The following is a 25,843-nucleotide window of genomic DNA, read 5'->3' on the forward strand; positions in this document are numbered from 1 at the left end:
GGGGGGCCCAAGGGGTTTGATATGAACATGGTGCTAGAACGGCCTTAAATACTAAGTTTACCATCAACAAAATACAATATGCAGTCAAGGGGCCCCAGTGTATACAAAAACACTGTGCAGCATGTGTTGTGCGTTCACCCTTCCCTTTCAGCCCCCAGCTCAGCCAGTGCTACAGGGAGAACTTATTATGTTTTTGCAGAATATTTCAGAGCTGCAGTGTTTTTGACCACACCAGAGCCCATTGACTGCATTGTGCATGTTATAAAAAAGATGAACTTGGCCTTGAAATTGCAGCGCACTGACACAATGGCTTTATAGATAAGGTTCTTGCCGTGCACATTAGACAGCAGTAAGTATGCATGTTCTTGGAGTTATCTAATCTGGATGGGTGCAAGTCCAGGGAAGGTTGTGCATTGATGTTAAGTAGTATCAGCTAGATCTGCAGGTTAAGCTGGGTACACATGGATCAAATTTCGACCAATTCAGGAGGAAGCCGCCAAAATTCAATGCATGGGTGACCCTATCTCCTGAACAAAAGTAAATCATTAAATCCAATATGTCGAAGGGACATGCTGGAAAATTGCCAGCTGCAAGTACTGTTCGGGTATTCGGACAGTGGCAGGCGGGACATACGGTAGTGGGAGATTCGATTATCCAATCTGTTAGCCTGGATGGAGGAATCTTTCAGATTTTTTTTTTGCTCAGCCTCGCAGGCTGAATGGAAAAATATCTGTGTATGTGTGTGTACCCGGCTTTAGGCTACAATCTCATTGTGCAAGCTCCTCTGCAATAACATAAACTGAATGGACTGTTTAGGTAGGCCCTTGTCTATTTGCTTGTGTAAAGGTGGCCAGAGAACAGGTCGGCCCAGTAGATCAGGAGGTGAGCGAACACATACCGGGTTCGCTCGCCTCTCGATCCTGTCACGGCTCTCTGCCGTGACAGGGGGAGGGGCTGGATTCCCCTCTCCGATCTGCCAGCGCTGACTGGCGGAACGGACGGGGCGGGTACAGCTCGCTCTGCCTCTAGATAGGCAGAGCCAGCTGTCACTCACGCAGCTGGGCGGATCCAGTCATCTAAGTCGCGATCCGCTCCGGCGTCTCGCGGTATACTGAGCTTAGGGTAACGGGAGGACGCTAGTTTGTGTCCTCCCGTTACCCTAAGGAGAACTATGGGGAAAAACACTGACCCCATAGTTCTCCTTTAAATTTGTTATGTCACTTACACCTGTGTTATCAGATTTTGTCTATAATTTTATTGTAAATGTGGCTATAAGCTAATGTACTTAAGGTAAGCGACTTTTACACAAGTTAAAAAAAAGATCTGTCACATTACAGAAGTGTTACAGAAAGCCAGGCAGACTGTTTTAAGTTACATAAAGACCTCATCATACAGAAAATATTGCAGATTTCACCATATAGGAAGACTGTGCCATACAGATAAATAGATAGACAGTGCTATATAAAGGGAGACTGCCAGGGACTGTATCACAGTAGAAGAGTACAATGAGGAAAAAAATAAAGGTAATAAGATTTAGGAACACAAAATATATACTGTACAAGATATACTGAGCTAAAAGAAAAAATAAAGCTGCAAATCCCCAATGTTTTGGTGTCCAATGACCCTGTGTTAAAGAGAGGTGTAGTGTAAGTGTTAAAGAGAGGAGTAGTGTGAGTGTTAAAGAGAGGAGCAGTGTGAGGGTTAAAGAGAGGAGTAGTGTGAGTGTTAAAGAGAGGAGTAGTGTGAGGGTTACATACAGGGTTAGAGCTGGGAGATTACATAAAATATTAGCATTAGGTTTACAGGGAAGGTTAGTAATAAAGTGAGGCCTAATGTTCCATGGCGGGGAAGCATTATGTTACAGAGAGGGTAAATGTGAAGATTACAGTAAGTGTTAGGATTACAGGGAAGGTTAGGGCTTGTTAACACCATGTTCACTGACCTGCCTCGACCAATGCCGGCTCAACTCAAGGACACTTAGAAACATTTGTTTCCTATGTGTCCTTTTTACATCATAAAGATGTATTGAGGTGCTTTGTGTTGTGTAAAAGTGCAGCTTGTCTATATTTTAAAGCAGCACAACGTACATCACCATATGTCAACGCACAGCATAGAAGTGAATGAAGTGTCATTTTGTGACACTTCAATAAAGTTAAAAAAAAGTGAAGGCTGGTGTGAACGAGCCCTTGGTGTTGTAGTTACAAGGATGGTTAGGGTTACAGGAAGGGTTAGTGATAGGGTTACAGGAAGGGTTAGTGATAGGGTTACAGGAAGGGTTAGTGATAGGGTTACAGGAAGGGTTAGTGATAGGGTTACAGGAAGGGTTAGTGATAGGGTTACAGAAAGGGTTAGTGATAGGGTTACAGGAAGGGTTAGTGTTACGGGAAGGGTTAGTGATAGGGTTACAGGAAGGGTTAGTGATAGGGTTACAGGAAGGGTTAGTGATAGGGTTACAGAAAGGGTTAGTGATAGGATTACAGGAAGGGTTAGTGATAGGGTTACAGGAAGGGTTAGTGATAGGGTTACAGGAAGGGTTAGTGTTACGGGAAGGGTTAGTGTTACAGGAAGGGTTAGTGATAGGGTTACAGGAAGGGTTAGTGATAGGGTTACAGGAAGGGTTAGTGTTACGGGAAGCGTTAGTGTTACGGGAAGGGTTAGTGATAGGGTTACAGGAAGGGTTAGTGATAGGGTTACAGGAAGGGTTAGTGTTACGGGAAGGGTTAGTGTTACAGGAAGGGTTAGTGTTACAGGAAGGGTTAGTGATAGGGTTACAGGGAGGGCTAGTGTCTGGGGGGAAATTAGGGATGCTGTCTGCACTGGGAGCTCTGCACTAAAACTAGTATAGCTAATCTTTTTGTGCTAATGTACCAGGTTTTGTTTTAGTCACATGGTCATCTTACAGTTAGAATCAAGATTTTTACCTGTGGTCAGAAGCCTGTAGATGTGCACAGTGTGCTGCTGACCATCTCTCCATACACGAGCCATTGCCTAAAAAAAAAGTGTAATATAAACATTTTAACACTAAAGGTTGATTCAGATCATAGTAAAAGTAAAGAAAATGACTAATCCTTGAGCTGAGGAGATTATGAAGACATCAGGGTGTAATTTTGAAAATATTATGCCATACAGTTAAAGGGTACCGTAAGTTCACTTTCCCAAGTGAATTTGGGAAAATGGAAATACCCACTGAAATCTGGCCCCCCTCCCCCCAAACTATACTTCCCTTTTGGCGAACGCTCCTTCCCCTCCCCCTCCGCCGGTACGGGTATACTATCCATACCCCGTACTGCCGTTTAGCGCAGCCCTGCACTATGGATTTAGAATTTCGCTTGCAAATGGAGAGCACTCATTGGTCAGTGCAGTCACGTGACTGTGCTGACCAGTGAGAAGCACTTCTGACTGTGCTGACCAATAAATAATGCTTGCTAGGAAGGCAAGATTTGAGCGGGTAATTACATTTTCCCAAATTCATTTTGGGAAGTGAACTTACCCTTTAAGTATTAAGTTATCGACTAAAAGGTGTATTGTGAGAACGCTGAATACTACATCAGATCCATAACAACACCGCCACCCACTGGCAGAAGTCCATGTACACGTCTTCTTCATATGACTGCAGAGCAAATAGCAATTAGGTATAGCAACCCTCAACAACCATTCAGGAATTGACTTTCAGTACTCTGATTACTGTACACTGTATCAAGTTAGGCTAATACCCATTTTCCTTGAATTACAGAGTGTAAATACTTGTACCCCGAGGAGGAAACATTACACGGTCAGCTCTTTAGGTTCAGGGACTGAGAAGAATGGCCCAATGGCCTTTGTAAAGTGCTGAATAATATATCACAGCTTTATAAATAACATCACAAAATAAACCAAAATATTTGGACAGATTCTTAATCATAAAACTGCAAAGCCTCCTTACTGAAATGTGGGCTGGGTAACAGAACAGAATCTACGGACCTGTATGTCGTTAGCAGGATTCCAGTCTATATCATACAGAATTAAATGTGATGCCCCAATCAGGTTCAGGCCCACGCCGCCAGCTTTAGAACTCAGCAGGAAGATGAAGTCTGAGGAATATTTGCTGTTAAATCCGTCCACAATTCTCTGCCTATGACTGACCGGCGTTTGTCCATCCAGTCTGGTGCAATTGTACCCGTGCCGCTGGCATAGTGCTTGCAATATGTTTAACGTCTGCGTATAGTTAGACACAAGGACTACTCTGCAAGGCATAGTAAATGCGGGTTACACATTTGGAATTTAAACATACAGACGAAAGGTAAAAACTAAACTATTAAAGCTAATGTTTATATTTTTCCTTACCCTTACCCCCTTTATTGACATGTTAATTACATTATTAAAATTAAAGCGGTTTTTTAACATACCTTATCTTAGACTAGTGGTCGCCAACCTTTCAGACCCCATGGACCACTAAATTCATCATTTTAAATCCCGCAGACCACTAATATGAATTTTTAAAAATATATATTTATTCTCATGTTTTTTGCATCCTCATATATAAATATATTCCTTCTCATATGTGTGTGTAATATATATATATTACATGCCGAAAGTGCCATTTTCCTGCCGATACATCGGCGCATCCATGATTTCTTTCCTCCCTGCTGGGCGCTGCTCTGTGTCCCATCGCGGAGGAGAGAAAGTGACAGCCGGCCGAGAGCTGCGTGAGGAGAGCCTTGTGAGCGGCCGGTGTCTGTCCTCCCACACCGCTCGGCCGCCTATCACAGTCCCGCAGAGCTGTGTGGGGGCGGAGACAGCGCTGTGACAGGAGGCTGGGCTCTCCTCTCGCGGCGCTCACTCAGCCTCCTGTGACTGTGTGTGTCAGAGAGGGTAGCAGGCTACACATATATACATACATACATACATACATAGGTGCGGGTGTGTCTGCAGGAGTGGCAGTGTTGGTGGAGGGAGGGAGCGGTGCCGCCCGCCCCAGTAATAATATTGTTCCCCCCCTATCAAATCTACCACTGGCCCTGCCGGCGGCGCCTGGGGCACATGCCCTCCCTAGCTTTAGCACTGCCCCCAACCCCACACTGAGCCACTATTACCTGGCTTCTCCCCCCTTTTTCTATGTCCCGCAGCCTGCTCAGTTGGGTACTAACAAGATGCCCCGCCTCCTGCAGAGCCTGCACTCCTTGTGACAGCCGCTGCTTGAGTCAGTGAGAGGCAGCCCTGAAGCCTCCGTGCCGCTTCAATGACGGCCCAGCCTGCACGGCATCAGAGGGGCCCGGGGACCACCAGTTGGTGACCACTGTTTTAGACTACACTCCTCTACACAATGCAGAAGATTATGGCTGTGAGAGGGCCCAGCAGGGTGCTGGGTGTAGCTTCCAGAAAACATCACAGCACCCTGCCCCAGTACTTCTCTCAAGAGACTTCAGTCCTGATTCTCCTCTTGGGAAGAGTTATGTATATCTCAAAAATGTCTTGATGGGTGGATGTCAGTCTGGAGGAGTGGGTGTTCCTGGGCAGACTGCATTTGCATGCAGACCACCATAGGTAATGCCCACATGTGATGCTGAGCCTTCAAGATTAAAAGAACTGAAATGCAATGACTGAAAGGGGATGGCTGGTGAGAAAAGGACTAGATGATGTTGTAAGTCCTCCAGCCAGGAAATGAGTTGGGTTCTATCTGACTTGCTGCCACTTCCAATGCACATTGTGAGACGATCACAGTGCAGTAAATTTAAAAAAACCAGTTTCAGTACAGGAGAAGGTCCTCTACAACTGTGCAAGACTCCGAAGGTAAAGCTGGAGTTCAGATAAAACCACTTGAGTCCCGCTGCCATTTTAAAGCAGCTCTGGTGGTTGAAACTATTCTTTCAACCACCGTTTTAAAATGGCAGCCAGTCCCACTAGCATGTAGGCTAGAAACTCTGACTATCAGTGACAGCCGGGGTTCAGTGTTCAGCATAGGAGCTGAGACAATCAGCTTCTGGGATTCTACAGCCGGATCCATAGGAGCGCACTGAAGAAACAAATGTAAAAAGATTGCTTCCACATTCTATTCATATCTGGAGTGTAGTGACGTCACGGCGTGTCCTCCGAGTATGGAGGTCGGGACAGTGCCTCCCTGCATGAAGCAACGCAACAAACGCAGCCATCAATAGCTTATTATTAGAAGTCATCTGCATGGGCGGGTCTGGATCTGGTCTTCACTGATCTGACCCAGACCCCCATGAAGTAAAAAAAAAAAGGGAAATAGACAAAATAAAAATGAATAAAATATATATATATATCCTAAAATTTAAAATATTGGATGATCTGCATGACATTTGCGTTCACTGCGCAAGCATCAAATCCTATTTGAACTTTTAGCAAATGAAAACCTGTGAAAAAGTCAACGTTGTGCTAATTTGTTCCCTTGCTGCATGCACTTCTTTTTGCAGATTGCACTGGACCGGAATGCAGGCACCAATATGCCAAATGCCATTGACTTCAATGCACTGCCACGCCCCTTCTCACCCCAAAACAAAGTGAGCCGGCCGGGTTGCGTTCCAGAGGCTGACTGCTCTGGAACGCACTCTTTATGGTGTGACTGGGCCCTCTACCCGTCTTAATCTTATCTTAATGTTGTAATCACAATTTACTACTATTGTTTTCACCCTGCCTTCATCACAATGAAAGGGGATCAAAGCTCTACTAAACGAAAACACATACTGTATGTTCACTCAGATCTTTAACATTCTGCTATGTTGCATAAAAGTTTCACTAATGTGATATCATTCCCATGTCCTAAAAATCCTTCTGCTTATATACCTACCTCTCAGATGGACTGTGTTCTTTTATTGCTGCCAAAAGCTTCATTAAAACCTGCAGTTTTCCAGACTCAGACTCTGATACCGTCTCTGTATTATAACTATGTGGAAACAGATCATATAAACTTTCATAGAAGCTCAGTTCCTCCTCATTCGGATTTGAAGTCTTCTCCTGGTGAAAGAAATAACTATTATTGGTGACCAGCTCTGCACAAATCTGCAATGACATCTGAATTAAAACAAAACCTTGTGTGACCTATGTCATTCCTTCTGCTATCCCATCCTTTATTGCTCACTCTCTGAGGTCACAGTTCTCTAGTAACTTTGACAAAAAACAGACTATAGAAAAAAAGACAGAAATCAGACTTTGGAGGTCAAGCCGGTTCCTACACGGCCTGTTTTACAGAGTTTCACAGCTGCTATCCAGAGATTATTATTATTATTATACAGGATTTATATAGGGCCAACAGTTTGCACAGCACTTTACAATATAAGGAAGACATTACAATCACAATACAATTCAAGACAAGATGGTAAGGAGGGCCCTGCCCCTGAGGGCTTACAATCTAAAAGGGAGGGGGAAGTGATATATGAGGAGGTAGCTGTGTGTGGATTAATTGTTTGAGAACATGATGGTACAGTGGTTAGGTTGAGGTGGGATAGGCTTCCCTGAAGAGATGAGTCTTAAGGGATCGCCTAGAGGCAGTCAAGGTGGGAGATAGACGGACAGGTTGGGGTAAAGATGCTAGATTCTAGATGCTAAAGGATTGCTAGAGAGCTGTGACATGTGAGAGGTACTTTAAAGCAGACTGTATGCCCAGGCCCAGGTAGCAAGATGAATGGCTTGGGTTAGTTTTAACATATGACTTTACCAACAAAGTTAATTATCATTCAACTCATTATTGAACTCAAGAGGTTGTGAACATTATCATCAGGGCTTGAAAAATCCACTCATCCGCTCGTCTGTGACGAGAGGACGGTGGAGCCCGACGAGCAGCTTCCCGGCCAGCCGTTGTAATTACACGGCCGGCCAGGAGCTTTACATTCAAGCGAATGTATTAGCAGCTGTCACTGCCGTTGCCGGTCCCGAGATCCGCTGTGCCCGATGCAGCCGGGACCGGCACGGCTCTGTGACAGGAGATCAAAGGGAGTTCAGTATACGAACTCCCTTTGATCACCTCTCAGTCCCCGAATGCAGGAATCACTTCCTGCATTCACTGTCACTCTCCAGCTACAGAAGCTGATCTCTGCTTCATCAGCTTCTCTGGGGGTCCCTAGGTGACATTAGGGGTCTTGGAGACCCCTGATGTCTCCATAAAGAGGACCGGTCATGTAAATTGGCTATTACATAGGGGCTTCTTAGCCCCCCCCCATGTAATAGCAATAAAGCTGTGTGTAAAAAAAGAAGTAATAAAATTAAAGAATCATAAAAAAAAATAAAGCATAACAAAATTAAAAAAGAAAAACATCAAAAGTCCCCGCCCCCCACATACAGATATGAGTCGGGTGCGCCTACGTGCGCAAACGACGATTGCGCCTATTGTACCGCACATGTTACATATCGCCACAAATGTCGGAGTGAGAGCAATAATTTTAGAGCCATTAATCACTGATAATACTAAACTGATGAGCAATAAAAGCGTTTTAATTGTTGCTTATGGGCGTTTTTTGCGATTTTGCGGGCGCACGCAGTTTTAAGGCTTGACATGTTTGGTGTCTATTTACCCGCCGTGACCCCGAATTTTATGTTTTACTAAAAATATGGGTAAGAATAAATGTTTTATAACATAACGTAGGGAAACTTTGTTTTTTTTTTACATTTATGGTACTTTTTTTCATTATATAGGGGGAAAAAGCTCTATATGTCTCCAAAAAATGTTAACATAAATTGCAAGGCTATAGTCCGGTCATGCTGACTGGTGAAATGTTTGACTGACTGGTGAGACACCCTACATTTTTTAAGCCCTGATTATCATGATTAAACAGCTTTCGATCCGAGTCTACAGCCAGGCATGGCTTTATAGAACTAGCAACAAAATTCAAATTTCTTTGCCTTGCAACTATTTGTAGAGAGGATCTCCCAGAATCCGTATTATCCGTCAGCCTCTCTCTGAGCTATACACAGGTCAAATAGCAGAGAGCCTGCTGTATGGAATATGGCAAACACAGAGCTCTACATATCTAAAAGGTCAGGAGCACAGTTGTCTGTGTAAAGATCAGGTTTTTTGAACTCACTGTAAAGTCCTTTTCTTCAAATTTACGGAGGGACACAGGATTCAGAGCCTTTGGGTTATTCTGCCGCCTAACCCTTCACATTCCCAAAATGCCTCAGTTTTGTAAAACGGCAGCACGTGGAATAAGATCATAAACACAGAGGGGTGGGGCCGACGTCTCTTAATGAACTGAAAGAATGCAGGATTCAGAGACAATTGGGACATCCAAAAGCAGTAAAACAAAACAAAACAAAACAAAGAAAACACTAACAGGCCCATCTATACACAGACTGGCCATTACTTGCAGCTCAGAGAGCCACCTAAGACCCCATTCACACAGCGACATGGAGAATTGCGTGTTTTTCCACACGATTTCGTACTGGGCGGCATTGAGCTACATTGCGCGATATTGAGCGACAGTGGACATTTTGTCATGCTACGTAGCGTGATTTTTGGGAGGGACAAGCTTAAATAATGATTTGTCTGAGCTACCAAGAAATGACGGAACGAGAATTTGTTTCCCCTTACCGAGCATCATCATGAGAGAATCAGCCTTTCTAATGTAGACAGTGGCTGTGACATAGACATGCACTGCTCGAATTACATCCAGACAATGAAGGGAAATCTTCTTCTTATGTAATGGGGCTGGACAGAAAGAGAGGAGTACAAAGCGTACATCAGGTTGAACTGATCCCACGGAGCCACCAGAGCATCCACTGCTTCTGCCGGAGGCTCTCTGCACCTGGGGACAAACCTATCTAGCTTATTGTTGCATCTGAAGGCCAGATAGTCCACATCCTCCAGCATCCCCCAGAGATTTCTAGTGTTCTAGAGACAGCAAAATCACTCAAAACACCAGTATGTAGATTGGGTAGTTGAGATTGCTCCAGTGTCCCTGCACCATTTGGGTGTTTAGGATCCCTTTTCAGCCTGGCAGGCTAGTGTCTGTCCTGATAATCTTCCAAGAGAGCAGAAGCATTTCCTCATCTCCAGATCTAGAGCAGGATTCCTGAGCCACAAAGCCAGACGCAACCTGATCTTTGGCGTTAGGCATATCGGTTTGTCTAGAGACTGAATTGGCTTTTCCTATGTTGAAAGGATGTGAGTTGAAGTGGTCTGGAGTAAAACTAGGCAAACAGAATTGCCTCAAAAGGGATACCATTAGCCCCATGACTCTCATGCAAAAATGAAGAGTTGGCTGAAGACTGTGGGAAAGGAAAGCCTGAAGTTTTTCTTACAGAAGAAAAACTCTGGCTTGAACTGTGCCTAGGATAAGACCCAGATACTCCAAGCAATTAGTCATCTCCAATGTAGACCTCTGAATATTACAGATCCAATCAACCCTTTTCAAGGTCTGAACAATAAGCACCACATTATTGGTCAGGATATGTGGCCACTGTTCCCTCAACAGGAGGTCATCCAGATATCCCACAGCGGGGATACCCTGAGCGTGTAACAAGGCAAGTACAGGGGCTAGAATTTGGTGAATACACGGGCCACAAACAGAAGGGCCACAAACTAAATGAAGCAGAGTGAAGGCAGGGCTGATGTGCTGGAAATATGGGGGCATACCTTCATGCCAAAGAAGACATACCTGCAGGTTTGGGGGATTTAAGAGCCCAGGGCTTACGATGAAACTGGGATCCTGGCTTAAGTTTTGCCTTATGAACTAAATGCTGTGAGTAATGAAAGGAACTCTTCTTTGCCTCAGGGTATGGGTAATTCTTCTCTGATTGAGCCCTAGGGTTCTTTTGTTGGAGTAGATGAGTAGTACTCTTAACCCTGGTAACATATCCTTGATGAGGAGCTCCCAAGATATGTTCATCCTCTAAGGGCGTGTACAGCAAAAACATTTTGACACCCACCACAAGCAGAAGGGAGAAACACCCTGGACAGGGCTGAGTCCAAGACCTGGCCCAGAGACGATGGGAAGGCTGAACTTTAATACTCAAAAGGGTTAAAACCTACTACACCTAAATTACAACCAAAACTCTGTGTGGGGGTAGAAGCTTTTACTGCTATCTGTGAGTTATCCCCTCAGTTTCTGTGTGATCATTGGGAGGAAGGAGTGAACGAACAGGCCACAGGCAGCAATAACATTTCTCTATTGGAGAAATGTGGAAAAGTAAGAATTTCTGTCAAGCCTTTATTGCTGTCTATGTTCCCATTTGAAAGATTGTTCTACCTTTATTAGTGGCCAGTGGGACAGGAAATGAGAAGTAATCCACCCAGTAAAGATACAGGTAGCAATAAAAACCTCAGAGGATCAAACTGTTCCATCAGAACAAAAATTGTAATCATAGTTAATTGCAGAAGTAGAAAAAGCCCAACTTCATATAAAATAGTGAGTACATTATTGCATTAGTACTGCATACAGTATCACCAGAGCGCAAGCATCCCACTGACCTGGAGAGTCTTGTAGAGAAGCCTTGGGTGGTTACAAAGTTTCTTGAGTGCACCAATACAGACCAGATGGGGGCTGTTCTCCCCCAGCCCTTGTAAGCAGGATCTTACAAGACCGGAATTGAGAAGTTTTCTGTACAAATTAAGCTGAAATATGGAGGGCTTGCAGAAGATTATGGTCTCGATCTTAGGAGGGAGAAATTTATTAATGACCTCCTGTGTTCTTCGGAGGATGAAAAGGCTTGTCAGACGGGCCAGTTCTGAAGCTCTTTCTTCTCCTAAACTTTTTTGTTCCTAAGCCATGGAAAAACCAGAAGACAGCTTAGCATGAAAGGAAACAGTAAATGAAATTAGATAAACAGTTTAGCTTACGAGTGCAGAATGGATGGTTAGGTCACAAGGAGCACAGCTATCTGCAGTAAAGTCAGAACACTTAAAAGGGATGTTCGGGAGTTCCAGCTCCAAAAGTGACAGCAGGATACTTTCTACCCTTTACTGCAAACACAAAATGAGAGACAGCTGCTAAAAAGTGTCTGCAGACTGGATTCTGCACTTTGTATTTTCAAATATAGTTCTGGAGTAAAAACGTAATAAGCTATACAGCTGTAAATTAGCTATAAAACTTTTCACAGGCCCTTATGGGGGCACATTTTATGAGAAGTTTGTATAACGCATTCATGTTTTGCCTATGGCAGCTACTATCCACTAATATTTTGCTCTCCTAAGATGACCTATTCACTTTAACTCTTAAAGGTGCCCATACACCTGCCGATTATCATACGATAATCCCGGGTGATCCCGCGATCGTACGATAATCGGCAGGTGTATGGAAGGCGTGCAACCGTTTCTACTGTACGGTCGCGCGTCTTTTGTCTTCCGAGCACGCTTGAAAACCTGCTGAAAATCGTACGATTTTCGGCGGGTTACTGGCGTGCTCGGAATACAAATGCCAAACGGGCCGGTGTGCGCAAGCGCACACTGTCCACTCAGCATTGGAATCATCGCAAGCCCTCCCCTCAGTGGGGAGGGCTTGTCATGATCGCAAGTACGATCTGCCTGTCCAAGATGGGCAGATCGTACAAGATTTTAATTACAACGAAAGTCGTGCGATGGTTGTAAGGTATATGGCCAGCTTTACTCAGATATACAACAGCTGCAGGGCAGGTCCATTCATGGCTACCAAGTGCATGTGAATTCCTACTATAACTTTGTGTATAGGGTCAGTTTTCCACCTCACATTTTTATGCCTCTGTATTCTTCTCTGTCATCTATCAAGTTTTAGACTCCAACAAACAGCACTTATTTGTTTGCTTCTATTCTGCAATTTTAATTTATATGTAAACAAAATCTATATAAGCTATATAACATGTTACTATATTTCCAAACGTTTTTTTAAAATATTTTTATGTCTGTAGTTTTCATTAAAAAAAATACCTGGTAATGCTACTGGAAAAGCCCTTTAGGAACTTCCTGTTAAGGGGTGACAATGTTTGTCCCCGTCTCCAAACGGAGCTCCTGCATTGTCACTTCGACACACAGGCTTCTGAAGGAGACTACAGGTGGCTGTTTTAGCACACATTATGAAGGCATGGACCACTGTTTTTACCCTCAGAAATCCTACCCTGAGGAATTCCATTCAGCCATGGCTGGTGTGCATGCATGTAGGCAGGAAGTGTTTGCAAAGAGGGTACAGCAGACCAGCAGCACTGAGATGAAACAAATAGGTATTTTATGAAAGGCTGTTTCATACACAGTGCTTAAAGGAGAACTATGGGGTCAGTGTTTTTCCCCATAGTTCTCCTTAGGGTAACGGGAGGACACAAACTAGCGTCCTCCCGTCACCCTAAGCTCAGTATACCGCGAGCTACAGCTCGCGTTATACTGAGACGCCGCAGCGGATCACGACTTACATGACGGGATCCGCCCAGCTGCGTGAGTGACAGCTGGCTCTGCCTATCTAGAGGCAGAGCCAGCTGTACCCGCCCCCTCCCCGTCCGTTCCGCCAGTCAGCGCTGGCGGATCAGAGCGGGGAGAGGGGAATCCAGCCCCTCCCCCTATCACGGCAGAGAGCCGTGACAGGATCGAGAGGCGAGCGAACCTGGTATGTGTTCGCTCACCTCCCGATCTACTGAGCCGACCTGTGACAGTCTCATTGTCACAGGTCGGCTAGAACTATGAGGTGAGTGAAAAGCACTCACCTCATAGTTCTCCTTTAAGCAAACTAAATGTTAGTTAGGGTTTACATCTACTTTAACACAAATATATGTACAAACATGCTAGTTCTACAGTAATCAGCCATAATGTTATGACCACCTACCCAATATTGAGTAGTTCCCTCTTTTGCCACCAAAACAGCCCTGCCCTGTCAAGGCATGAACTCCACTAGACCTCTGAAGGTATGCTGTTGTATCTGGCACCAAGTCATCAGTAGCAGATCCTTTAAGTCCTGGAAGTTGTGAGGCGGGGCATCCATGGATTGGATTGAGATCTGGAGAATTTGGAGGCCACCTCAACTCACTGTTGTGTTCCTCAAACCATTCTTGCAGTGTGGCAGGGAGTATTATTCTACTGAAAGAGGTCACTGCCATCAGGGAATACAGTTTTCATGAAGGGGTGTACTTGGTCAGCCAACAATGTTTAGGTAGGTGGTATGTGTCAAAGTAACATCCATATGAATGGCAAGACCCAAACAAACTAAATGTTAGTTAGGGTTTACATCTACTTTAACACAAATATATGTACAAACATGCTAGTTCTACAGTAATCAGCCATAATGTTATGACCACCTACCCAATATTGAGTAGTTCCCTCTTTTGCCACCAAAACAGCCCTGCCCTGTCAAGGCATGAACTCCACTAGACCTCTGAAGGTATGCTGTTGTATCTGGCACCAAGTCATCAGTAGCAGATCCTTTAAGTCCTGGAAGTTGTGAGGCGGGGCATCCATGGATTGGATTGAGATCTGGAGAATTTGGAGGCCACCTCAACTCACTGTTGTGTTCCTCAAACCATTCTTGCAGTGTGGCAGGGAGTATTATTCTACTGAAAGAGGTCACTGCCATCAGGGAATACAGTTTTCATGAAGGGGTGTACTTGGTCAGCCAACAATGTTTAGGTAGGTGGTATGTGTCAAAGTAACATCCATATGAATGGCAAGACCCAAGGTTTCCCAGCAGAACATTGCCCAAACCATCACACTGCCTCTGCCGGCTTGCATTCTTCCTATAGTGCATCCTGGTGCCACCTTTTCCCCAGGTAAGCGACACACATGCATCAAGCCATCCATATGATGTGAAAGAAAAATTGATTCATTAGACCAGGCCACCTTCTTCTAGTACTCCATGGTCCAGTTCTGATGCTCACATGCCCATTGTAGGCACTTTTGACGGTGGATACAAGTCAGCATGGGCACCCTGACCGGTCTGTGACTACACAGCCCCATACGCAACAAACTGCAATGCACTGTGTGCTCATACACCTATCAGAACATGCATACCCCCATCATACCTTGCATGCTTTACACTGCATTTTACTATGCTTACTTTGGATGCTGAAGGCTCCCGGGATTGTAAAATAGGATCCTCGTATATTTTTCTGTAAGTAGACAACAAACCAAGTATTCCCGGGTTTACAAAATTTATTAAAGCAAAAAACTCCTGCAGATCATTTTGTACAGGGGTACCTGGAAGAATAAACACATAATATCTACTTTGTGTAAAGAAATTGGGAGTATGTGTTCATATGTCACAGAAAGCCAGGGCATTTGTAATGTAGGTATTAGTTTATTGTGCAGAACATAAACTAAGTTAAAATTAAATAACTACATGAGTAAATAGGTCACCTAATTCAGACAATTTCAGCGACGACCAGATCTTTTTCAAATTGATCCAGTTATTCCCCCAATATAAGGCTGGTGCTTGGGGTATCTGGTACACAATCATCCAACTTGAGCTATTGTTCTACAGACAATTGTTTGGCTGTCAAATCACGCACAAGTGCTTCAAACACTGTCTAAAGTACATGGTCAGCTTAGTTTTGATAAGTAGCTGATGTTTTACTAATCAATAAATACTGACACTACAGGTGAAACTCGAATAATTAGAATATCGTGCAAAGTTCATTTATTTAACTAATGCAACTTAAAAGGTAAAACTAATATGTGAGAGAGACTCATTACATACAAAGCAAGATAGTTCAAGCCGTGATTTGTCATAATTGTGATGATTATGGCTCACAGCTCATGAAAACCCCAAGAACCCCAAATCCACAACCTCAAAAAAGTAGATTATTACATGCAATCAATAAAACAAGGATTGTACATAGAACAATATCGGACCTCTGAAAAGTACAGGCATGCATATGTACTCAGTACTTGGTTTGGGCCCCTTTTGCAGAACTTACTGCAATTACTTTTGCACGATATTCTAATTATTCGAGTTTCACCTGTATATTGGGTCTAGGGTTGGATTCCTATCAAGAACACAAAGGCTCAATCTGAATGGCGCTGGTCTGTTCTCAAAATGTCCTTAACCACTTGCTGACCGGGGTGTTTACACCCCCTTCCTGTCCAGGCCATTGTTCAGTATTCAGTGCTGTGGTACTTTGATTGACTTTTATTCCATCATTTTAACTGAAATTAATTTTATACCATTTTTCTGGGACCGACAGCTTTCTTTTGGTGGTATTTAATCACCACTGAGGTTTTTATTTTTTACTATGTAAGAAAAAAAAGTACCGAATATTTAAACAAAAAAACTTTTTCCCTTTATTATTTTAGGAAACATTTATTTATTTTTACCCAATTTTTTGGTAAAATATAAAAGACGGGGTCACGTCGGATAAATAAGAAAAAAGAAAACTTGCCGCACTCCTTACCAGGACTCCCCACAAAAAGACAGGTGCTCGAAATGACTGCGGATGGCGCCGCCACACATAGACAAAAAGGAAGACGTCACCAGCACTCCAACAACGATAATAACAGCAATTTGATGCTCATTTATTGACTGAAGCCAATGAGAGACAGCATCTGTCAATAAATGAGCATCTAATTGCTATTATCATCGTTGTTGGAGTGCTGGTGACGTCTTCATTTACGTCGGATAAATAGACAACAAATATGTCAAGCCTTAAAATTGCTCGCGCCTGCGAAATGGCGAATTTCAATTTTTTTTAACTTCTTGTTTTTTCTTTACACTTAACTTTATTGTTATCACGTAGGGTGCTAAGAAGTACCGTATGTGATACATTTTTGTCACTGAGAGAAGCCTATAACTGGTAGAGATGCTTAAAGCATTGCCTGGGCAAAAAGCATTGTCCCAACTATGAGCGGCATTACAGATTTTTGCTTTCTTAAAGTGACACTAAACTCAGGAGTTAAATCTTAAAAATGCATTCGAGTACCATAACTATTAGCAAAAATGTATTTTATTTGTGTATCACTTGGCTGTAGATCCTCCAATCATCTCTGAATTGGTGCTGACACTGTCCTTCCTTCTGATGGGTGGCTGCTTTTGTTCCCCATGGTCCATGTGTGGACCCATCCTGTGATGGACTACAATCTCCTGTACAGTTTAATCATTTGTATGGAGATTGTAGTCCATCACAGGAGTGAGCTTGGAGTGGTGACCACTTTACAACACACACAGCCGAGTGATACACAAATAAAATACATTTTTGTTAACAGTTAAGGTACTTGAATGCATTTTTAAGATTTAACTCCTGAGTTTAATGTCACTTTAATGTGCTGCCACTATTGTTGATACATATAGTTCATATTTACCTGAGAGAATAATTCTTTTGCTGCAAGACAAACTGCTAAGTGCTGTTGTGGTTTTTATGGAGCTGTTCTTTAACCGATGCCCCTCGTCACAGACAATTAGGTCGAAGCCCAGGCTCTGAATTTGGTCCATAGAGCGTAACAACATCTCGTAGCTGATGATCAGCACAGGATACAAGGGAGAGTTGATGAATTCTTCCACTTTGTGATCCTGTACACAAGCAGACCATGATAACAATAACAGACATTGGATTCATGATTTATACATAAGAGAATTTTGCATCATACACATCTAGAAAGTGGTTTCACAGGAGACACAAACTAGTTCAATGATTTAAGACTATTAAAGTAGAGCCAAACTCTCACAAAAGAATACTTTATTTTGTAGAGCACTGTAAGCAAAACAGAATTGCATTATGATTATTATTATTTTTTTTTACAAAAAGAGATTCCCCCGCACTGTGAACATGTTTTCGTTCCCCGCACTGTGCCCATCCTGTAGACTCTCTGTATGAACCTACCATGAATGGGTGTGCACTCCAGTAGAATGTGTCAGAGCATGGCTGCATGTAGTCCAAGCCAGGTGTAAAAGGAAACGGTGACAACATTGCAGCTAAACCAAATAAATGTTGTCATGAAGTTTCTCTGGAAACACCTTGCAGATATGATTCTTCTGCAAACAGTATAAATATATATTTATAATTTTTGGTAACATGAACATGTGCAGCAACTTATTTGGCTTAAAGTGACATTAAAGGCAAACATTTTTTTCCCTCCCCCAATGTTAATTAAAGCACTTACCTTAAATGTCTCTTAATCTGAACTTCTTCTTCTTTCCTGCTGTTTTCCTTCTCTCCAACGCTGCTGCGGGTCTCCGATCCAGCGCTGACTCCTCTGTCCTTGCTGGCACTTCCTGTCCCATGGTGTCTGCATGCGCGTCCACGCGTCCATATACTTACCTTGCGTCTCTCCTCGTCTACCGGCCGAAAATCCGAACTGCTCATGCGCCCGCCCCAAGATGCTTTGCGGCTGCCCGAGAACTTTCAGATTTTCGGACTGGAGCGCGCGTCGAAGACAGAGGTAAGTTTAAACCGCTTTTAAAGCAGTTTTTTTTTTACTTTTTGCATATATCTACTGCTAGCTAGCAGTAGATATATGCAAAAAAAAACCGTGAGGGAACCCTTTAACCAGTTGACATCCGCGGTGTTAAACCCCCTTCCCATCCAGGCCATTTTTCAGTATTCAGCGCTGCAGTACTTTGACTGACATTTATTCCGTCATGCAACGCTGTACTGAAATGAGTTTTATAACCTTTTTCGGGGGCAGATAGAGCTTTCTTTTGGTGGTATTTAATCACCACTGGGGTTTTTATTTTTTACAATATTAAGGAAAAATTACCGAAATTTTAAAAAAAAACAGTTTCCCCTATATTAAATGATAAAACATTTATTATTACCCAATTTTTTGGTAAAATATAAAAGATGGGGTCACGTCGGGTAAAAAGACACTAAACATGTCAAGCCTTAAAATTGCGTGCGCGCGCGAAACCTCAAAAAACGATAATACCCAAAATTGGCCATAGGCGACGCTTTAAAAGCTGTTACCGCTCATCAGTTTAGTGTTATCAGTGATTGATGGCCCTAAAATGATTGCTCTCACTGCGACGTTCGCGGCGATATGTAACATGTGTAGCGCAATTGTAATTTTTGCGCGCTGGGGCACCGGACGCGTATTTACGTTTATAGGCGCGTAAACGTGGGGGTGGGGGAGTTAAACATTTTGGGGGGGGTTTTTTCCCTTTTTTTATATGTGACTTTTATTTTATTTTACTTTTTTATATGTTACTTTTTTTTTTTTTTATTTATATATATATTTTTTGCACTTATTGTTATTGCTATTATATAGGGGGATAACAATCCCCCTATATAATAGCAAAGGCACACTGACAGGTCCTCTTTATGGAGACATTAGGGGTCTCTAGGACCCCTAATGTCACCTGTGGACCCCAAAAGAAGCTGATGAAGCAGAGATCTGCTTTATCAGCTTCTTTTCTCTGGCTATAGCAGCCAGATGACTGACAGGTGAATGCGGAAGTGAAATAATACACATCACTTCTGCATTCACAGACCTGAGGGAGATCAGCAAGGAGCTGATCTCCCGTCCTCTTCCTCCTGACGCCCTCCGAGCCGGTCCAGGGCCACAGATGGGGCAGTGGATCCCGGGATTGAAGGTGAGGGGTCGGGGGAAGCAAAAAACCGGCGGCCACCGCGTGGGGGGTGGGGGGCGAAAAAACGAGCACATATAGACGATCGTCTATATGTGAAACACCCGGTAACGGGTGTTTGCATTGGTCGGGTCTTTTCTGCCCGTGCGTGCGCGAGCAGAAAAAAAAATGCCGTCTGGAGACGGCAACCCGCCAATGCTGCAGTGCCGTCCGTACGTTTTTTTACAACGGGCGGACGGCAAGTGGTTAAGATACACCTTAAATATTTGTTAATACCTGATCGACTGAAAACACTCGAATTCTCTCTGTGCCCAACCACTTTTGAAATTCTTTCCTCCAGTTCTTCACCAAACTCCCTGGGGTGACGATCAAAGCTCTCTTTATAATAGGCCTGCCTCCATAAGGACCTTGGCGCAGAAGGGTCCATATCAATACGATGCATTGAAGTGTTTTACCCAAACCCATTTCATCTGCCAGGATAGCTCCATACTGGCCAGAGACCCTATATGAAGGAGGACAAACAATTATCATCTCTTCTTAGCACAATAACTTAAAAGCTCTTAACACTTATCACACAAAAGAGGTTTTTATTTTCTGTATATACACAACAAAAGTCCCTAATTCTGTTCAGTGAAAATATACAGGACTGCTATATCACTGTATATATGCGTTATTATTAGGTTCTTTCTACAATCTAACAGTTCCCAGATTGTAAAATATGATATGGCATCTTCCTTTTCTACCTTTTGGTGTCCTGGCACAGTGGCAAGCCTGGTAGAAGCAAATTGAAATGGCGATTTTGTATTTTTTCAAGTTGACCAAAATGATTCCCCCCAGAATAGGAACTATACCAATCACACTGCTGAAAATAATTATGACTGGGGGTAGAAGAATGTAAATGTCAGAAATAAATTAAAGATGTGGGGGGTAGTATACAGTGGTACCTCGGTTCATTCGCGAACTGGAAGTTTGGCAAAATTTTGCTTCAGTTCGCGAACTCCGCATCAGGTGACGAACACAAGCGCAGCCATCTTCCTCGCTCTGACACATGGTCGTGGCTTCCTCTAGTCGAGATTGATTCGGTTGGCAACCAGAATCAAGGAACGAATTAAGTTTATGAACCGAGGTATCGCTGTATTAGTTTCTCCCATGCTATTGGAGGGGGTTAGTAAAAGGGAGTTGAGTGTGACGTTACATGAGGTACACACAATTATTGGGTATTTTGTATTAATGTATTCACATAATGAAAGGTAGAATAGACAACTGATTGGAAACTGTTAAATAATATAGTTAGTAAGCACAATATAAATAAGTTGCAATAATAAACTTTTCCTCTCCTCTACTTGGTTGGGCTTTGCAGATCTCTAAGAAAAGAGATAAACTAACCATTAACCATATGACGGCTGTGACTCTAGAGTCCAATTGAAGCCGGGATAATAGAATTAAGTAATGTCAATAAGGTACGGCAGTGTAAAGAGGTGGACATTAATCCTGTGCTGTATAGATAAGTAAGCAGAAGGGGGAGAATGGGATTTTGTTATATGTATAAATTGTCAGGTTGTATGTGGATATATGTATTAGTATATACTGTATGTCAATGTTATTTTTTCCTTCTTTTTCTATATAAAAATACTTATTAAGCAAAGAAAATTATTCTGACGCATTTTATAGTTTAGCTAATAGTTCTTATACGTAAAACTTGTTGGAGGAGCAGAAGCTTGAAGATTTTTACCTCATGCCCATCACACATTCATAAAGGAACAGAATGCCTTCTTTTTGATGCGTTCTCAGATGTACAGCCACATAAGGATCAACCACCACGTCTACAATAGGCAAACTGGACTTGCTGAACATTCTCTGAAGATCCTGGGACGGTCTGGGCATCACTATGGAATCTTCCAAAAGACAACACAAAGCATATAAACAGACACACAGTAGTTTTTGAATGGAAGGTGAATACAAAACTGATATTTTAGGTACAGGTACAATTTTCTGAATCACCCACTGCCATCTTATAATTCTTAAAGACATCTGCTGTATACTGGAGTTATCAGCTGTACCCCCTGCCACATAGTCACTCCTCATGCTTTGTTTTCCGTGGTGCAAAAATACTGAAAATTCTAACAGGCAACAAGAGACACACTTGGAATGGCTGTGTGTAGTAGGTGGCAGAGTACTTGGGTATAAAGGGGTCAGTAGATTTAACCTACTGGTATCTGAACATTTTTTATTTGATGCAGATGAACAGAGCAGGACGTTAAAGGGAACCCGTTACAGGACACGTGACTGTATGATGCTGCAGAGCTGTACTCTAACCCCAAAACTAGCACAGCTTCTGACAGCTGGTCAGGGCTAGATAAGATCCTCAGCTGTAACTAGAAACAGCCTTCCTGATAAAGTCACCAAACTATAAGTTACTATGCTGAATGCAATGGCAAAAAGTGTTTAACATTTGATAGTGTGAGAATCTTGTATACTAGATCAAAGCATCCTATCACTGGTACCAACAGCCAGCCCGGTCATTATTCATATGATAGATTTTTCTATCATATGAATACGTTCACATTAAAGGAGAACTATGAGGTGAGTGCTTTTCACTCACCTCATAGTTCTAGCCGACCTGTGACAATGAGACTATCACAGGTCGGCTCAGTAGATCGGGAGGTGAGCGAACACATACCGGCGTTCGCTCACCTCTTGATCCTGTCACTGCTCTCTGCCGTGACAGGGGAGGGTCTGGATTCCCCCCTCTGATCTGCCAGCGCTGACTGGTGGATCGGACTTGGCAGGGTACAGCTGGCTCTGCCTCTAGATAGGCAGACCCAGCTGTCAGTCACACAGCTGGGTGGATCCCGGCACAATTGTCGGGATCCCCTTCAGCTGCAGCGTCTCAGTATACCGCGAGCAGCAGCTTGCGGTATACTGCGGCGTCTCAGTATATAGCGAGCTACAGCTCGCGGTATACTGAGCCTAGGGAGACGGGAGGACGCTAGTTTGTGTCCTCCCGTTACCCTAAGGAGAACTATGGGGAAAAGACTTAACCCCATAGTTCTCCTTTAAATACGACAATGTACAGTACATTGCATGCATATATTCTGTATTTAAAACAAATGTCTGATATCATTTTGGGCTCAGAATGCCATCTAGGAAAACCCAGGATTTCTACCGATGTATTTTTTCGGAGATATAGCTAGAAAGAATAACCTAGAACATTACTGAACTCTATGACGTCTTTGCGCTATGCCTTTGCAGCAGTGGGGTCTTTAAATTTTACTACTTTGACTGTGTATGTTCTCCATGTGTTTATGTTGGCTTTCTTCCAGTCATCTTAGTTTCATCACAAAATCTGAAATCATACTGGTCACTTAAATTGTATCAGTGGGTTAGAACACCTGTCAGGTATTTAATGCGGTCATTAAAATAAAAAGCTAGCATGACAAAATGAAAATCCTTATGGAAAGTTTACTAGCGTCTCATTCTAGAAGAAAGAACCCCGACATTTGAGGACGCAGCTGCCTTCTTTATCAACATGTCAAACAGGGTATTTAATGCCCCGATGACCACTGTCACTTAGATGGAAAATCGGATCTGCGTTATGGAATAATTATAAAATTGTACAGCTGCTGTGCTAAAGATGAAGCACCTCTATATAGAACATAAACGAACATGCACTGCGCTATACAATCAGAATGTGTTTTCCCAAAATTCCAATTAGGCATAAAACATAAAAATAGAAATGACAAACACTCCATACCAAATAATATTGAAATCCTTTTACAAGTTCATAATAAGTGTTACGTACTGATATGACTGATCCCATCCGAGTTCTGGATGGTGCGCACGCTGTCCAGAAGACTCTTACGATGAAATGCGTTGACAGGCGGGCACATGCTGGGATCAGTACGTTAGAGAAGCAGTTTGCCGCATCTCTGAGGAGATAGACGAAAGTCTTTTTATGAAGCGATTGCTATTCTTTAGCTATGTGAGTGTTTTTATTTCTATCAATAAAGAGCGGTACTTGCAGCACAATTAGTTTTTGATGTTCTTATTCCGAGCGGATGAGGAAATGACTAAGAACGGGATCAGATGTCACGGAGGCAGAGTGAGAAGGAGACTGGGAAGCTGGATACAGCGCTAAATGCTTTATGACCATCTTACACAAGAGGTCATTGATCTCTGGTGAGTGCAGTATTTGTTTTGTATTGGCTTACACTTGGCGGATTCACATTGTACAGAGGATATACGGGACTGAAGACGGGTGTTTAAAGTGGAGTGTTTTCACATATTGGATTTTACTCTGAATCATTGTGTTGTGTATGAACACCGGGCTACACGGGAATAATCACAGATATCTATTTTTTGTTTGCACACTTATTATAGAACTTGTGAAAGGAATGAAATATATTTTTTGGTATGCCGTGTTTGTCCCATATTGGATTTTGATAGTTAAACACAGAATATTTCTTTTTTTCTGTTTTATGCATAATTGGAATTTTGGGAAAACACATTCTGATTGTATAGCGCAGTGCATGTTCCTTTATTATGTACTTAGATGGAAAGTAAGGGAAAATCCAATTTCCAGAACAAGAGGCGAAGGGAAATGTTTCAAAGAAAACACCTGCTCCAATGACAACTGTGAGGAGAATTCCAATTACTCGGCAGAGATTTCTTCTCACTTCCTGTTGTATCACCAGAACAGAAGGTGAAGGGAACGCTTCCCGATGGCACTCAGACAGCAAACAATAGAATAGGAAATGTAATCCTTCCCTACTCTACCCAAAACTTATGAAAACAGTTTGGGCTATACATACAATTTAATGTAATTTTCCCAAACTGGCCCCAGTGTGTGTTTTTGTGCCTGTAAACTATGCTGGGGCAACAGACTCTTGTACACCCAAAACTATAGGCATAGTTTGTGGGGATCCCTCTGTAAAGGCAGAGAATATTGTATCATACAGTCAGGGAACTAATACTAAAATTGTATTACTACAAGTTTACCAGTCATTAAATGTGGTGGCTACATTAGTTTTAATTTTTCAGCCTAAGAACATTTTCTACAAGTACAGAAATACTTGCTGAACTTGCCAGAAATGAAGTGCCCTTGTTACTTCCTGTGAGCTGAAAAGAAGGCACAAACACCCTTTTTTGTGAAAACTACTAGTTCCATCAATCCACACCATTGAGAAATAAATGTAGACATGATGAGACAGGAAGTGTGTTACTGGCAGTATACGGGGGGGGGCCTTGAAAAAAACAAATGCATTCATTACATCTAAGGAATGGTTAGTTGCAATGCAATAACAACCCAAGTGATTACCTCATCCTCACAAACAATTCTGTGAATATTTTACCCGTAATAAATCAACATTCATTGGATATAATAACAATGTGCTTCTAATTAAAATAAATGTAAAACATTTGTACCTGGTGTGCTGGGGTCATGGCGAGGTTTGCAGGTCTGGAGGTCTTTAGCTATAGTCTCTTTGCTGACATTTTTCATTGGGTTGGAGAATGGTTTGGGTTGGAGGAAATCTACGGGAGCGGGAGTGGGTGACACCACTGCTGAGTGGAAACATCTGCCACTAGTGTAATCCTCTGCTGTGATAGGGCCCATGACCTCAATCTCTTTTCCACCAATCATTAAGGTCTGCCCTTCTTCCAAGTTCTCCAGATCCTTCAGCTTGTATCCAGTGCCTGACAAAATGCATTTATGGGTCAGTAATATAGTGTACAGGGAGTGATACACTTATAATCAGATTAAAACAAGAAGCATAATATTTCAATTTACACGGCTGCAAAAGATACAAAAAAAACACCCTAAATGGAGATATGTCTGGGGACTGATCGGCTGGATGAGCAAAATGAGAGAGGCTTGTGACTGCAGCAAGCATATAGAACATTCACCACCATTACAATACAGGGAATTCTACTGAGAAGTGTATTTCCTATGCAAACGTTGTTTGGATAGAGTAAAGAAACTGATTGGAACAAACTCTGACCAGTCAATGGGGTTGCAAAATGGGAATGGTTGGTGCATTGATCATTGTAGATCTATAAGTATACATCGGCAACAGAATTTTTCCTACGGCTTAAACATACATGGCCACTAGGCGGCACTGTAACTGTTTGTTTGTGAAGGAGGTTTCATCTTACATCTGTAGCAGTACAATAGCCCTCTTGTATGGAAAATGTATACATGCAAAAAATTACATTTACATTTTACTGATGATCAGAAACAAAAAAAACTACCTCTCCCGATATCTTTGCCTTCCATATCCTTTAATGTCACCGATCTTCCTCTGGCAATGAGAATAGCATCTCCTTCCCATTTCTTATGCTTCTTCTTTGATGCCTTGCACCACACCACGCTGAAATACTTCACAAGTGAGCAGTCCTCTTCTTTCTCCTGAACTTTGTTTTGTGTATCCTGGTCCACTAAGTGCAAT

The 25,843-nt window shown here is 42.7% G+C and overlaps 1 protein-coding gene across 2 annotated transcripts in view; it reads right to left on the reverse strand.

Moving 5' to 3' along the window:
• The window catches only part of RAD54B (RAD54 homolog B (S. cerevisiae)), a 31,131-nt gene extending 5,288 nt beyond the window's left edge, over positions 1–25,843 (reverse strand). For both annotated transcript variants that reach the window (XM_018560196.1, XM_018560195.1), the window contains exons 1-10: positions 25,647–25,843; positions 24,822–25,091; positions 21,130–21,292; positions 19,674–19,899; positions 17,177–17,384; positions 14,940–15,079; positions 11,402–11,692; positions 6,788–6,954; positions 3,961–4,222; positions 2,922–2,988 (exon numbers count right to left, since the gene is read on the reverse strand). In XM_018560196.1, the coding sequence (XP_018415698.1) occupies positions 2,922–2,988; positions 3,961–4,222; positions 6,788–6,954; positions 11,402–11,692; positions 14,940–15,079; positions 17,177–17,384; positions 19,674–19,899; positions 21,130–21,292; positions 24,822–25,091; positions 25,647–25,671 (1,819 nt within the window). In that variant the 5' untranslated portion in view covers positions 25,672–25,843. The remainder of the gene's footprint in view (positions 1–2,921; positions 2,989–3,960; positions 4,223–6,787; positions 6,955–11,401; positions 11,693–14,939; positions 15,080–17,176; positions 17,385–19,673; positions 19,900–21,129; positions 21,293–24,821; positions 25,092–25,646) is intronic.

This window comes from Nanorana parkeri, unplaced genomic scaffold, assembly GCF_000935625.1.
Source record: "Nanorana parkeri isolate BGI_ZX_2015 unplaced genomic scaffold, ASM93562v1 scaffold439, whole genome shotgun sequence".
Taxonomy (NCBI): domain Eukaryota; kingdom Metazoa; phylum Chordata; class Amphibia; order Anura; family Dicroglossidae; genus Nanorana; species Nanorana parkeri.